General features: G+C 42.4%; 1 protein-coding gene across 1 annotated transcript; it reads left to right on the top strand.

Moving 5' to 3' along the window:
* The first annotated feature begins 226 nt into the window (after positions 1-226).
* On the top strand, positions 227-15,030 carry aoc1 (amine oxidase copper containing 1). The gene is made up of 5 exons (XM_047349120.1): positions 227-354; positions 912-2,450; positions 6,368-6,656; positions 11,060-11,192; positions 13,952-15,030. Exons 2-5 carry the CDS (start codon positions 914-916, stop codon positions 14,219-14,221), a joined length of 2,229 nt encoding a protein of 742 aa, XP_047205076.1. The 5' UTR covers positions 227-354; positions 912-913; the 3' UTR covers positions 14,222-15,030.
* The last annotated feature ends 1,312 nt before the right edge of the window (positions 15,031-16,342 follow it).

The following is a 16,342-nucleotide window of genomic DNA, read 5'->3' on the forward strand; positions in this document are numbered from 1 at the left end:
TTGACAGGCTGTCCTTTATTTGGAACATGGTCCATCTTCAGATGTTTATTGTAAAGCTGTGTGTCTTTTCAATTGTACCTCGCCCTCCTATTAATCCAACTTTCAAACTTTTTTTGTTGCTTTGTTACTGAAAGAAGGCAGCTCCACAGCTGTTGTGCCTATTGGACGCTCACTGATTGTTTTGTCATATTTACAACCATCTGCAGGCCAATCAGCTGCAGTCACTGCCAAGTAGGACATTAGATGGACTTTAAGCAGCACATCGTTTCTCAATTGCACAAAAGACTTCCCAACAGCTGCTGAACCTGAATGACTGGGTCAACCTGTCTTAAAGCATTTAAGAGGCAACTGCAGGTACTTTAGCCTTGTATATAATATACAGTTTTTAGGATGCATGAAGTACACTTCTGAATCTGCATGTCAGTTATATAAAGGCTCCTATGTAAGCATATCCTGAGTCAAAATTAGCTAAGAACAGTGTTCTGAACTTTGAGAACTTAGAGAAACATAAAGACTTAAGAGTTGAGTTCAGGTTTCTTTAGTAGCTGTCCTACTGCAGCATGCAATAAACAGAAGAAAAAGTTGCCAGTGATTTTCTATTGCTGTGGCTGATATGTACTGTTTGTGTTTGGGTTTTCTTTTCAGAAAAACAGTATGATAGTAGTAAAACCAGATAGAATAAGGGAAATGAGGAAGATGTGCTAATCAAGTTATAAAATGAGGAATAAGAGGAGATTCAATACATTAGTATATCAGTTTAGGTAATTATGATTTAAATGTTAGTGAAAATAAAACTTTCATTATTTTTACTGTTGAGTATGTGTTTTAAACTTGTGAATTAAAAAAAGACCTAATTTATGTAATTTTATCAAAACATTCATGTAACATTTCATTTTGTTATTGTATTTCAGCAATGAAGGTTCTCTTTATGCTGCAGCTGGTGTGTTTGGCCAGTTGTAGTACTTCCAGAGGCAGAGAGTGGGCTCATCATGGTGCCCCTATGTTTTCAGACCTAACCGTGCAGGAAATGAAAGTTATCAGAACCTACATGCATGGTATTCCAGAAATGAAGCTCACAGATGCCCGAAGCAAAACTCTGAGGAGGAACAGTATCCTACTGATGGAACTCCACTTACCAAAGAAGCACGAGGCCCTCAAAGCACTGGACCGTGGATGGGCCAAACCCCCTCGCCAAGCCCGAGTGATCATCCAGTTTGGGAACCAGACCAAGCCGAACATCACCGAGTACATCGTGGGTCCGCTTCCATCCCCAAGGTCTCACAAGGTCAGGACATTCAAGGGAGAGAAATCAGTTCAATTTGAGTCCCGACCGATCACTGTTGTAGAGTATGACCATCTTGAAAATCTCCTAAAGAAAATTGCAGCTCAAGCTCACAAGCTTCTTTTTGAGACCACAGGAGGCTTTTCCTATACAAACTGTTCCAATCGCTGTCTGACATTTTCAGATATCGCTCCCCGTGGGCTTGCTCCAGGTGAAAGAAGGTCGTGGATCATGTTGCAGAAGTTTGTAGAAGGTTATTTCATTCATCCAATTGGATTTGAAGTGCTTGTCAACCATCAGGATCTAGATCCAGACAAGTGGACTGTTGAGAAAGTCTGGTACAACAGCATGTATTTTGATAGCGTTGAGGAGCTGGTAGAAAAGTATAAATCAGGAGAAGTGGAGAAGCTAAAACTGCCTGATCATAATGATGAAGACCTTTACTCTACTTACATACCTCGAGGTCACAGTCACACACCAACTAATATTCACGGGCCGAAGCTTGTTGAGCCCCAGGGACATCGCTACTACATAGATCGTAACTTTGTTGAATATGCTGGATGGTCCTTTGCCTACAGAGTTCGCTCATCAGCTGGCCTTCAAGTCTTTGACCTCCGCTATAATGGAGAAAGAATTGCTTATGAGATCAGTCTCCAGGAAGCTATTGCCTTCTATGCTGGGGATACTCCTGCTGCCATGCAAACAAAGTACATTGATGCAGGCTGGGCAATGGGCACTTCAACTTATGAACTGGCACCTGGAATTGACTGCCCAGAAATTGCCACCTTCATTGACCTTTACCATTACTTTGACACAGACAAACCTTTGCTCCACAAAAATGCTCTGTGTATTTTTGAGATGACCACTGCCATGCCCCTAAGGAGGCATTTTGATTCTAACTTTCAAGGAGGGTACAACTTCTTTGGAGGTCTGGAGAACACTGTACTGGTGTTGCGGACAACCTCCACAGTTTACAACTATGATTACATCTGGGACTTCCTCTTTTACCCGAATGGAGTGGTGGAAGTAAAAGTCAGTGCTACTGGATACATCCATGCCACTTTCTTCACACCTAATGGACTTCATTATGGTACAAAAGTGTACGACTATGTGATAGGCAACCTGCACACTCACCTCATCCATTACAAAGTGGACCTGGATATTGCTGGTGAGTATTATGAAACAATCACCAGGCATCTGGGTCCAGGTATACAACTAAAATTTGCCAAATTTGACATTAAGAGACAAATCAGCCAGAGACCTAAAACTTACAACAGGAACCTACAGATCACATTCGGTTCAAAGGCCCACAAGAAAAATTAGCTTTTCTATTTAGCACAACGTGGTGGCAGTATTTTATTTACCAAGATGTTATGCTGATCATGGTAGAATAATAATGCCACCTAGTTTTTTCTAGCAAATCTCATATTTCTCATTTGGTTTAAAGGTGAAAATTCAGTTGTGAAAATGGAAGAAAATGGAATGCCTAAACTGAAGATATTTACAGTTTAAGACATGGATTATCAGGCTCAAACTGTGAACTTCTTGAGAACAGAAGTCTCTCAATGCTGTTGTTTTCTTTTTTTCTTTTTAACCGTGTCCTGTCTGGCAGAGTAGCGCTCAGAATTGTTGTCTGAGTGCCAAGAAAAAGCCCAAAAGATTTACTTTCACAAGTGGAGCATTACAGCTCAGGCTTTAAAGCTCAGCTTGATATTTATAAAAAGAAACTTTATTAGAAACTGCTTTGGGATTATTTCAGTTGTTACAGACACGGAGACAGAAATGAAAAAGGAAAAAAAAAGATGCACAAAAGAGAGAAAAGGTAGGCAAAAAGGAAAAGGGGAGAGAAGGAGAAAAGAATGAAGGAAAGAAAGAAGGAAGTGATGAATACAAGATAACACCCTACTTGCTTCTACACCAGCAGAAACATATTACCAGCTTTTTTACCGAACAGTGTGCGGTATTTCTCAATGCAAGATGTATTTAGTGGTAAATGCGGCTCAATATGGAACATTTGTGTATCTGTTAACACCTGAATCTAAACACCTGTGGGTCTGAGCGTGAGCGTGCTTGTGTATGCAAGGTTTTTCCATAAAAATATGCAATAGTGAATGTGAGGAGCCACAGACCAGCCCCCCTGGACTCAGGACAGATACGGAGGAGATCTGAGCCACAGGCATCCAAAGGCCCCCCAGAGCACAGGAACCCCAGGAGAACCACTTCCGGGACTACCACAACCCCCCCAGAGAAGACCATGGGAGAGTCCCAGGGGACCACCCAGCAGCCACAGTGCAGAAGCCCCAAGGAGCTGCAGCGACAAGCGCACAGGCCTCGCCGGCAGCTGTCTATACCCTGGGCTCTGTCAAGCAAAGGCTCAACAGAGCCCAGGGGCCCAGGCCCCGGCAAGCAGCCATCGGGAGTTTGCCAGCACACACCAAAGCACCCAGCCTTGGATACCGAGAACCACAAGTACATTGGTGGGCAGAGACTCCAACCACCGGCAGGTAGTCTGGCGGGGAGGGAATAGGCCCCACATTTAATAGGGGGCCTAAACTGATCCAGGAGAGGGAGCAGCCCAAGACCCAACCTGACACGAGAAACAGGCACATACAGTCCCAATCACACATTCCCAACCTTATGCATACACATAAAAGCACTCACACCCACGCACCCAATGTAAAGACAAACAACAATGAACGTCATACACTCACTCACACTCGCTGTACATACTCTATGCTCCCAGGTCCAGGTGCCGATACCCCATAGGGACAACCGGCCCCAGGACCCAGGAAGTGGGCCCCTTCCCTTTGGGGGTGGAGACAGGCAGACTGCCCCAGCACCTAAATCTCGTCTGGGCTAGCCCGGCCTCGTGCCTGAACCTGAGCAACCCCACACCCCAACCCCCCGCCCCGACCCCAGTCTCCAACGACCCACATCCTCATCCGGAGAGGGGGCCATGTACAAAAGAGGGGTCTACATTGTCCAAACCAGCCCGCCAATCAGAGCTGCCACAAAATAAAATAGTCCCAACCCCCCAATGAATTCCGATTTCAACCTCATAAGCCCCCCACCCTTTATGACCCCCAACCTGAATTTCCCCACAGGGCCATCCCCATCCAGGACACATGCCCTCGAACCCAAACGCCATGAATCCTGTCCCCACAGCACATGGACACACCCCCACAAGAGAGCCTCATCCCCAAAAAACCAATGAAGCAACACCCACACAGCGCAAGCTCAACACACAGCCCCGCTCCAAGCACCCCCACCGCGTCCCACCCCCACCACACAGCGTGCCGCAACAGCAAGGCAAGGGCCCCGCGCAACGCCACCCTAGCCCCCGCCCATAGGCGCAACAGGGCAGACACCGCCAAGCATCGAGCTCACAATGGAACCCCCGACCCCACACCAAGATGGGACAAACTCACCCGGCAAGAGGTCCCCGGCCAGCGGCAAGCACTCAGGGCCGGCATCCTTCACCACGCCCCTGCAACCACACAGACACACCACATCACTGCCACTGCAACAATAGGCCAGGTGGAAACATTATCCAGCTCAGCTCTATCGCCGCTAAGCCGATCCAGATGCCGGTGACACCACATCCAAGAAGAGGACACAACACCCCCACCCCACATGCTGCAGCCCCCTACGCCACCTTCTAGCCCACCATCCTGACCCCCCGCCCCAGACACAAAAGCCAGCAGAGCAGCACAACGCCAAGCCCGCCCAAACATTCGGCCAGCGCCAGCAGCCCCAGCCCATCAGTTTTTTGAGAGGGAAACATGCACCAGCCGGGTAACTGGACCAGGCAGGCCAACTGCTCCAGGCTAAGCACATCCCACCAGCCACCCCAGTGCAGGCACAAAACATGCTCCACAGAAGGAAACATTGGAAGAAGGCCACCACAGCACGCCAAGGGCCGGGCACCCTGCCAGCCCCACACCCAAACCCCGCAGGTGCCCCAGGATGCCGGACACCCACCCTCCCGTACGGCACACCTCTCTGCACCAAGCAGGCTGGCCAGCCTCTCCACCAAAGCGAAGCCGCATCTCAATCAACACTGCACACCACCCGGCCAAGACCCCCTCATCGGAGCCCGGCGCCCTCCCCAACCGATGGATCGGGCACCGAAGCCAAGGACCAAGATCCAAGGCAATCGCCATACAGCGGAGGACAGAATGCAGCAACAAGCACCCAAAGCAAAAGCCATGCACAAAGCCCACACTATGCAAATGCGCCCCTATCAGCCCTCCAAAAACAAAGGCCCCTGCAAAAGTGCATCCCCATGAGAAGAAGACCCACAGCGTCCAGGTCCAAGAACATGCCCGACACTCATACCCCTGTCAGAAGTAGCCCCACAAGAAAACCCACACCGAAGCCCACAAAAGGCAGAGAACCCACAGAGCCAAAACCAAAACCCACCAAGAAGCCGAGACCAGTCCACCCCAAGGTCAACCCCGGCCAGCCCCCTGGCCCCTGATGGTTCCTAGACAAGGAATCAGAATCCGAACCGGAATCACCCAGGTCCAAACAATGCCCATCCACCCCAGAAGAAAACCTACACCCACCCCAAAATTTGAACAATGCTGTTGTTTAATGAAAAAGAAACCATTCACTGCACTGATTAAATTACTTTCTTCCCAGTTTTAACCTAAGAACTTTTTAATTGGAAGCCTGATTTTTTTAGTTAATCTTCTTTTACTGTTATATTTGAATCTATTGAGATTATATGACGTCCTGTTCCAGTTGTCTTCACATAAATAATGTTGCTAATATTTCTTTTACAGAAAAATTCTCCAACTTTAATCATTGTATCCACTACTACTTTCGTACTATAAAATTTGGCTTTGACAAGACATTTGTTTTGACATAGTATGCTTCGAATTTTTGGACTTTTCCGTCATAAATGGCACAGCCATCGCATATTTTGCTTTTGCAACCATAAGGTTCTAAGTGTGGAATAGGTCTGTCACTTACAGTATATTTGCATATATAACTGTAAACCTAAATACATGATGTTTTGAACAGACATCATATCCTTTTGCAAAAAATATTCTTAAACTCCTTGTCTTTTCTGGGACACAGGTCGAGAGAACAGCTTTGAAACGATAGACCTGAAATATGTGAACTTCACCAATCCATGGAGCCCAAAGGATTGGATTGTCCAGTCTAAACTCCACAGGACGGAGCACAAGACAGAGCGTTCAGCTGCATTCCGTTTTGGCAAAAAGTTCCCTCGCTATGTCCACTTTTTCAACCCCAATGAGAAAAATAAATGGGGGCACCAGAAGGGTTATCGTATTCAGTTTAATTCACATGCACACAGTGTCCTTCCCAAAGGCTGGAAAGAGGAAGTTGGCATCAGCTGGTCAAGGTAAATAGAAAATTTCATAATCTTCTCCAAGTATGAGTATTATGGTGAACTCAATGGGTCATGTCTGGGTTTAGCAGCTCAGTTAAAGGGGACCTATTATGCAAAATTCCTTTGTTGATTGTTTTTATATTTCCATTTGGGTCTCTAATGCTTCTACAAACAGTCCGAACGCAAAAAAAAAAAAAACAACATTCAGTCATTTTTTGGCTACAAATGAATGTTTTATTTGTTCTAAAAAACACACAGTTTAAAAGGCTGTCTGGCACCTAGCGACGTTGCTTGTGTCCCGCCCCTAACTAGCAACTGAACCAGAGCTCCACCCACTTGATTTTCAGTAGAGGATTACGTCTCCCCACCTGGTTTTACCTAACATGCACTTTACAATGGTTACCCTCAAAGACAGATGTTCTGTTGTTGGCTGCAAAGACCTCCTGCTGTCAGATAACTGAGATTCATGGCTTCATTTTATTTTTGAGGGCGATGTTCCAATCACATTGCCAAAGACAGAACTAGTTTGGGCAAATCACTTCACCACAGACTGCTTTGAGAACTCATTTCAGTACACATCAGGATTTGCAGAAAGACTTAGAATGAAGTAAAATTCAGTCCCTACTCTTCGTGACAAATCTGCAAATGACAGAAATGTAGGTACTTATTGTTGTGTCCGATAATGTTCAGTTTGTTTTCATATGTACGAAGTGCTTATCCTGAAAGGAGCTCAAAAAAAGGGGAACTGAGGAGGCGAAATCTCATTATCTGAGAATAATTTGGTGTGAAAATTTTAATTAACATGTTTTCTATAACCCAGAGACTATCCCAATTGTTTAAAAGGAAGTATAATAGGTCACCTTTAACATGTGATAAACGGTGGCTACCGTGTTAGCATTAGTAGTCAGGATTAACAACTTTTATCTTGTCCGTATCCAACAATCACGATGGTATATATTTATGCAGGTAAGTGAGGGGACAGGAAGAAGAAACACAGACTAAATGGAACAAGCTCACTTTGCCAGACTACCAGTACTCAAACCACTCATAAACAAAGCCTGTAGCACTGATAGCATCACCTCTGGTTCGCTCTGGGCATACTCCAGCCCAAACAACTTAAATATTCAATTCAGTTCAATTCTGTTTTATTGATATAGCGCCAATTCACAACACATGTCATCTCAAGGTACTTCACAAAGTCAATTCAATCAAATCATACAGTATTCATGTCCGGTACATACAATCCAGTTGATCCTAACTTTCAAACAGTGCAGTCAGATACAGTTTATTATTCAAATTGGTTAAAGGTTTTTCTATCTAAGGAAACCCAGCAAATTGCATCGAGTCAGTAACTTGCAGCATTTATTCCTCCTGGGCGAGCATGTAAGGACAATGGACAATCACCTGCATTGAATTTGCAGCAATCCCTCATACTGAGCATGGATCTAGAGACAGTGGAGAGAAAACTCCCTTTTAACAGGAAGAAACCTCCAGTAGAACCAGGGTCAGTGTGAGCGGCCATCTGCCACGACAGACTGGGGCTTTGAGAAAACAGAGCAGAGACAAAAAGAACACAGAAACACTGATCCAGGAGTACTTTCTATGGGAAAGTTCTATGATAGTAGCTCTTTTAGCGGCTTCATCTAATAGATAAAGACAGCTAAGCAAATGAACTCTGAGCCAGTTTTTAACTCTAGAGTATGAAAGAGAACACATACAGTTAGTTACAGTAGAAGCTCAGCCAGTAGCTATTTCTAGGAGAGAGACAGGGTTAAACACTGAAAGACAGGGCCACGTGTATATTATCTGTAGAAAATGAACATTAATTTGTTGGCAGCAGCAGCTCAGCTGATATCCCCCTCCAGGATGCTGCCACAGCTAAACATAGACCCAGGTCAAATGTAGCTTCTAGAAAGAGAAAAAAACAGAGAGAGAACATAAAGTTAAAAGCTGAAATAACAGCTAATAACACAACATTGGAGAGTAGTATGAAAATGTAGCAGAGAGAGTGAAAGTGGTCATTATGTCCTCCAGCAGCCTAAACCTATAGCAGCATAACTACAGAGATAGCTCAGGATAACCTAAGCCACTCTAACTATAAGCTGTATCAAAAAGGAAAGTTTTAAGCCTAGCCTTAAAAGTAGACAGGGTGTCTGCCTCACGGACTAAAGCTGGGAGCTGGTTCCACAGGAGAGGAGTTTGATAACTAAAGGATCTGCCTCCCATTCTACTTCTAGAGACTCTAGGAATCACCAGTAAACCTGCAGTCTGAGAACGAAGTGCTCTGTTAGGAACATATGGAACAATCAGATCTCTGATGTATGATGGACCTAGATCATTAAGGGCTTTACATGTGAGAAAGAGAATTTTAAATTATATTCTGGATTTAACAGGGAGCCAATGACGGAAAGCTAAAATCGGAAAAATAAGATGTCTCTTTTTAACTTTCATCAGAACTCTTGCTGCAGCATTTGGGATCAGCTGAAGGCTTTCAACTGCATTTTGTGGACATCCTGATAGTAAAGAATTACAATAGTCCAGCCTTGAAGTAACAAATGCATGGACTAGTCCAGTGTCACTTCTTGATAGAATATTTCTAATATTGAAAATATTCCAAAGATGAAAGAAGAAAATCATAGAAACCTGTTTAATATGGGATTTAAATGACATGTCCTGGTCAAAAATAACACCAACGTTTTTTACTTTATGACCGGAGGTCAATTTAATGCCATCCAGGTTAAGTGATTGACTAAGCAGTTTCTTTTTCAACGTTTCTGGTCCAAAGATGACAACTTCTGTCTGAATTTAAAAGCAGAACATTTAAAGTCATCCAAATTTTTATGTCTTCGAGACATGCCTGTAGTCTATCTAACTGGTTGGGCTCATCAGGTTTTATGGATAAATAAAGCTGAGAATCATCAGCATAACAGTGAAAATTTATCCCATGCTGCCTGATAATTTTATCAATTGGAAGCACATATATAGTGAAGAAAATTGGCTCAAGCACTGAACCCTGCTGTGCTTCACAATTAACCCTGGTGTTTGAAGATGATTTATCATTTACATGAACAAACTGGAATCTGTCCGACACATTTAAACAGATTTAAACCAGCCTTGTGCTGTTCCGCTGACCCCAACAGCATGTTTCAGCCTTTCTAAGAGAATATTGTGATCGATTGTATCAAATGCAGCACTGAGATCTAACAGGACAAGTACAGACACAAGTCCATTATGTGAGGCCATGAGAATATCTTTAATGACTTTCACTGGTGCAGTTTCAGTGCAATGATGAGCTTTGAAACCTGACTGAAATTCTTCAAACAGATCACTACTGTGTTAATGCTCACACACTTGATTGGCAACTATTTTCTCAAGAATTTTAGATAAGAATGGAAGATTGGATATAGGTCTGTAATTTATTAAGAAGCGAAGATTTCTATATTAAAGGTTTAATTACAGCTACCATACAAAAAACATAAAAGCAAAACAAAATAAAATAAATATAATTTTCTGGACTAATTTTCTCTGCTCAGACACAGTTCTTACTGTGAACCATTCTGAATGATTGTGAAGCACATGGGCTTCTGGAGCATTTCGATGGGCCAGAGAAACGTAGCCGCTCTTGGGTTAGCAGCTAGGGTGAGCATTTGATCAGGCCTGGTACAGTTACCTTCAGCCCATGGAGCCATGGTTCCAATGTAGCCCTCTTTCAGCCACTGGAGTATGGGTGGGTTGTCTCTTCTTGGAGAATCTATGGTCAGATTCTCTTCCTGCAGGAGCTCAGACAGCCTGAATCAGGCACGGCTAATCTTGGTTTTTCGGTCACCGGACACACAAACAGCAGGCCATGCTTTGCTTTGGATTCAAGGTTCTTTTTCGAAGATACAACATTTTACTCTAGTGAGATCAAGATGTTTACCAGCGAAGGTCCCCCCTTTGTGCAGTGTGGCTGCTGAAGAGGACGAATGCTCCTCTTTGCATGCATTTATTCCTCCTCCTTCCTAAGAGCCAATCATGCCAGTGAGTTAATGCTGGGTGTATTGGGATTTAGAGTTCTTTACCAGTTCCTTTGTTTTCTGTGTGCAGTTTAGTTCTTATTCTCCATTTGTCTGGGTTGGTGCCCCAACACTGCCTATTTATTAATCAATAATTATTGTATTAAACAATCTCACATAACTCAGTGTTTTTATTTCTATTATTAATTCACAAAAATACTGTGTCACTTTCACTAAGAAAGATGATAGGTCAACGGTTTGAGGTCTAATTTGGTCTGTAATCCAATTTCTCTGGCATTTCATTAATAGGACTTTAATCTTTAGGAAGAAACCCATTACTTTCTCAAACCTGGGTAACTCACAGTAATTGTCTCATGCCAAGTTCTCATTTGTTGTACATTTTGGATAATCTCACCTCAGATATCCTCTGGCTGTGACACGCCACAGAGACGGTGAAGCTACTAGCAGCAGTATCTTCACTCAGAACGACCCCTGGGAACCAGCAGTGTCCTTTGAGGACTACATCCGCAACAATGAAAACATAGTCAACCAGGTACAGCATGAACATCAAGTTACCCTTCACAAATATTTTGTTTCCATGCTGTGTTTAAGGCCATCAAAACATCTTCAATGTGTTATTTAAACCCAATTTGATGTTCTTGATCTTCTTAAAAAAGATGAATACCAAGATGGTAATATGCAACCCAAATGTAAATCAAGTAAAAACCAAGTATTTATATATTCTGTAAAGAAACCTAATTATGTTTTCTCACTGTTATTACAATTAAATCAGATTAAATAAAATATTTTAGGACAGCCAGGATTACACGAAATCATTTCTGTTTGCTAAATGGCACAATAATTGGAGACTTAATTTTCTTTATACATTTTCTTCATATTCAGAGGTTTTCATACATTTCCTTAGAATTTGGTAACAACATGACTTGGATTAAACATTTTGGATATGTTAAAATAAGCTTCTTACAATGGTTTGCTGGAATTTTGGCCAAATTCTCCTGACAGAGCTGGTTTAACTCAGTCAGGTTTGTAGGCTGCCTTTCTTACTCACACCTTTTCTGCTCTCCCCACACATAATGTATAGAGCTAAGATCAGCGATTTGTGATGGAACGTTAGGGCCCAAACTTTAAGTTTATGGATGATGTCTTAAGATGTTGTTTCAGTATTTTCACATAACGTCCTTTCCTTATTATGCTATCTGGTTCATTTATTGCACCACTCTCTGAGCAGAAAAGGACTAGTTTGAAAAGTAATTTCACTAAATTGAAACAGAATTCAATAGTTCAAAACTGAATTCATATACAGGTCCTTCTCGAAATATTAGCATATTGTGATAAAGTTCATTATTTTCCATAATGTCATGATGAAAATTTAACATTCATATATTTTAGATTCATTGCACACTAACTGAAATATTTCAGGTCTTTTATTGTCTTAATACGGATGATTTTGGCATACAGCTCATGAAAACCCAAAATTCCTATCTCACAAAATTAGCATATTTCATCCAACCAATAAAAGAAAAGAGTTTTTAATACAAAAAACGTCAACCTTCAAATAATCATGTACAGTTATGCACTCAATACTTGGTCGGGAATCCTTTGGCAGAAATGACTGCTTCAATGCGGCGTGACATGGAGGCAATCAGCCTGTGGCACTGCTGAGGTCTTATGGAGGCCCAGGATGCTTCGATAGCGGCCTTTAGCTCATCCAGAGTGTTGGGTCTTGAGTCTCTCAACGTTCTCTTCACAATATTCCACAGATTATCTATGGGGTTCAGGTCAGGAGAGTTGGCAGGCCAATTTAGCACAGTGATACCATGGTCAGTAAACCATTTACCAGTGGTTTTGGCACTGTGAGCAGGTGCCAGGTCGTGCTGAAAAATGAAATCTTCATCTCCATAAAGCTTTTCAGCAGATGGAAGCATGAAGTGCTCCAAAATCTCCTGATAGCTAGCTGCATTGACCCTGCCCTTGATAAAACACAGTGGACCAACACCAGCAGCTGACACGGCCCCCCAGACCATCACTGACTGTGGGTACTTGACACTGGACTTCTGGCATTTTGGCAATTCCTTCTCCCCAGTCTTCCTCCAGACTCTGGCACCTTGATTTCCGAATGACATGCAGAATTTGCTTTCATCCAAAAGAAGTACTTTGGACCACTGAGCAACAGTCCAGTGCTGCTTCTCTGTAGCCCAGGTCAGGCGCTTCTGCCGCTGTTTCTGGTTCAAAAGTGGCTTGACCTGGGGAATGCGGCACCTGTAGCCCATTTCCTGCACACGCCTGTGCACCGTGGCTCTGGCTGTTTCTACTCCAGACTCAGTCCACTGCTTCCGCAGGTCCCCCAAGGTCTGGAATCGGCCCTTCTCCACAATCTTCCTCAGGGTCCGGTCACCTCTTCTCGTTGTGCAGCGTTTTCTGCCACACTTTTTCCTTCCCACAGACTTCCCACTGAGGTGCCTTGATACAGCACTCTGGGAACAGCCTATTCGTTCAGAAATGTCTTTCTGTGTCTTACCCTCTTGCTTGAGGGTGTCAATAGTGGCCTTCTGGACAGCAGTCAGGTCGGCAGTCTTACCCATGATTGGGGTTTTGAGTGATGAACCAGGCTGGGAGTTTTAAAGGCCTCAGGAATCTTTTGCAGGTGTTTAGAGTTAACTCATTGATTCAGATGATTAGGTTCATAGCTCGTTTAGAGACCCTTTTAATGATATGCTAATTTTGTGAGATAGGAATTTTGGGTTTTCATGAGCTGTATGCCAAAATAATCCGTATTAAGACAATAAAAGACCTGAAATATTTCAGTTAGTGTGCAATGAATCTAAAATATATGAATGTTAAATTTTCATCATTACATTATGGAAAATAATGAACTTTATCACAATATGCTAATATTTTGAGAAGGACCTGTACATGTATTCCGTTGTATTGAAAATTCAGTCTGAATGCTTTTACTTTAGTTGTATAATTTAATTTCAGTTCCAAAATGACACTCTTTTACCAATTTCACTTAGCATCACTGGGTGTTTTGCCAGTATTCTAGGGTTTGATGTGCACATATCGCACCAAATCATCTTTACCTCTGGGGCACAGAACCCTTCCTTTACCATATGATAGGTGGGCATTCCCATGCTGTTTATGCTTGCATATAGTTGTTTGAACCGATAAATGTGGCACCTTCAGGCATCTGGAAATTGGACCTAAGCATATACCAGACTTGTAAATTTAAAACATCTCTTATGAATTCTTTTGAGTTCTGAAAACAACATGTTTTTTCTCCATTGTGTGCAGGACCTGGTCGCCTGGGTGACTGTGGGCTTTCTACATGTCCCTCATTCAGAAGACATCCCCAACACAGCAACACCTGGCAACGCGGTGGGCTTCTTCCTCCGACCATTCAATTTCTTCGATGAAGATCCTTCGCTGGCATCCAGAAGCACCATCATCGTCCGGCCGGGACAGGACGGCAAACCAGAAGTTCAGAGATGGACACCTGAGGTCGTAGGTCACTGTGTAACAGACAAGCCATTCTTTTACAATGGCACCTACGCAGGAGTTTAAAAGGATTAAAATGATATACTGCAAACTTTATTTGTCAATGTTTGAAAAAAAAAAATCAGAATCACATTATAATGCATTAGAAACCACAATGTGAATTTAGTCCATCCAGTTCATAATCTCTGAGAATGTGACATCTTTAACAATTAGATATGTTTTTTGGGGTTTTTATTTTTTATTTTTTTTGGAGTAAATAAAGCAAAGATGCCTCATGTTATGTAACATTTTAGAAAATAGATGCTCAGAACACCGCATGTAGAATTTCAAATGAAAATTTATTTCTGTTTGTCATGTCAATTTATTTTCTTCACTATCGTATTAAACGGTTAAAAAGTGTGCCTTTTGTTTAAGTATATGTATGAAGTCCGACATGTAGCAGGTGAACAAGTAGATATGAAGGTGGTCCTTTGGAAGCTCTGTTTATCCCACATCGGGTCTCCATGGATGAGATTTAGCAACAGTGAGCATCCAGGATTCAGGATTCTCTGCATCCGCCTTGCCTGGTTCCCCCAGCCCCACCGCCAAACCCACCCAGAACTGTTTTCGCTAGAGACACAACAGGGCTTGAGAGGCAAACAGTGAGATTCCGGATGCTTCCAAGCAAACACATCAGGATACCACCTGGCTGTGCTGTTGCCCCTGGAAACCTGAGTTGCACTGTGCAGAGTATGACAGGCACATATAACAACCATGTGCCTCATATATGTATGTATTCCTCACTCTGCAATTTAGAGATAAATTAAACTGTCCTAATCTAAATGTATGTGAAATATTTCATCTACCTTGTATGTAATAAATAATGATCAAAGGCATATGCTGGTCTTTTTTACAGATGTAACTAAATGTAAATGTAAGAACAAAGAGCAAATGGTTTGGGTTAGAATGGATTTTGTTGCAGCAAGCTGGATTGTGAGAAGAGTAAGCTCTTTGTGCTTTGGAATAAAGGAATTCTCACAATCAAATAACTTTTTTTATAAGTGTGTGCTGATGTTTTTCAGTGTCCACCCTAAAAGAGAGAACAGTCAGAGATGTGTCTTTGTCAGTAGCTGGACCGCACCAGAAAAGGGGAGAAAGGTTAAAAAAAAAAAAAAAAGCTTGACCTAGGTAACCACCATTCCAAAAGGTATTTCCATGGTAACGGTGGTGTTGATGTCAGGGAAAGTTGTCGTAAAACTGTGGACAGCAGGGTTTATTTATTTATTCAGTCTCAGGGTGAGATTTTGTCACCTTTGTGGGGCATTTTAGTGGCTCCACTGACCTTCTCCATTATCTTCTGGACAATCATTATTCATTAGAAGTCTCCTTGTTAACATTTCATTTTTTATTTTTTATTTTCAAAGCTCTCAAAATTACATGGTCAGACAAGTACCAAAAACAATAATTCATTTTTTTTTAAATACAGAAAATATTTTAGGAACTATAGGTTGTGGAGAATGAGAAACTAGTGTGGACCACAAAGAAAGGTTTAGCTTTCAGACAGAGAGTTTCTGCCATCTAGTGATTTTTTATTGGGAGATGTCTATTGATACTACAGGCAAAAACAGTTGTGTATGTTTCAACACATCTTATTAACAGTTTTTTAAACAAATTTTGGGTGCAGTTTATGAATTAATTTGCCTATACAAGATATGAAACATTAATTTAATCTCTTTATGTATCAGTGATTTACATTATCCCCCATACAGTGTTTGCTACAGAAAACAGCTATTCAAAACCAGATTTCTTGTATGTGTGGGGTACTGCAGTATATCTGCATATAGGCCACTTCAAAGGGACTTTGGCAACATTCACAGTGCAAGGTCTTTTTCTTTTTTCAGAAATCAGATTTTTTTTGTGTGGTCGTTCACATTACTTTAAAAATGTTGCGGCTTAAAACTGACTCACATGCGCATAAGCACAATACGAGCGTCGTCCAGTGCAGCACAACAGTAAAGACGGAGAAATAGGTGTTATGGTATACAGGGTTGGACAATGAAACTGAAACACCTGTCATTTTAGTGTGGGAGGTTTCATGGCTAAATTGGACCAGCCTGGTAGCCAGTCTTCATTGATTGCACATTGCACCAGTAAGAGCAGAGTATGAAGGTTCAATTAGCAGGGTAAGAGCACAGTTTTGCTCAAAAT

The sequence above is a fragment of the Girardinichthys multiradiatus genome, chromosome 21 (genome assembly GCF_021462225.1).
Source record: "Girardinichthys multiradiatus isolate DD_20200921_A chromosome 21, DD_fGirMul_XY1, whole genome shotgun sequence".
NCBI classification, from domain to species: Eukaryota; Metazoa; Chordata; class Actinopteri; order Cyprinodontiformes; family Goodeidae; genus Girardinichthys; species Girardinichthys multiradiatus.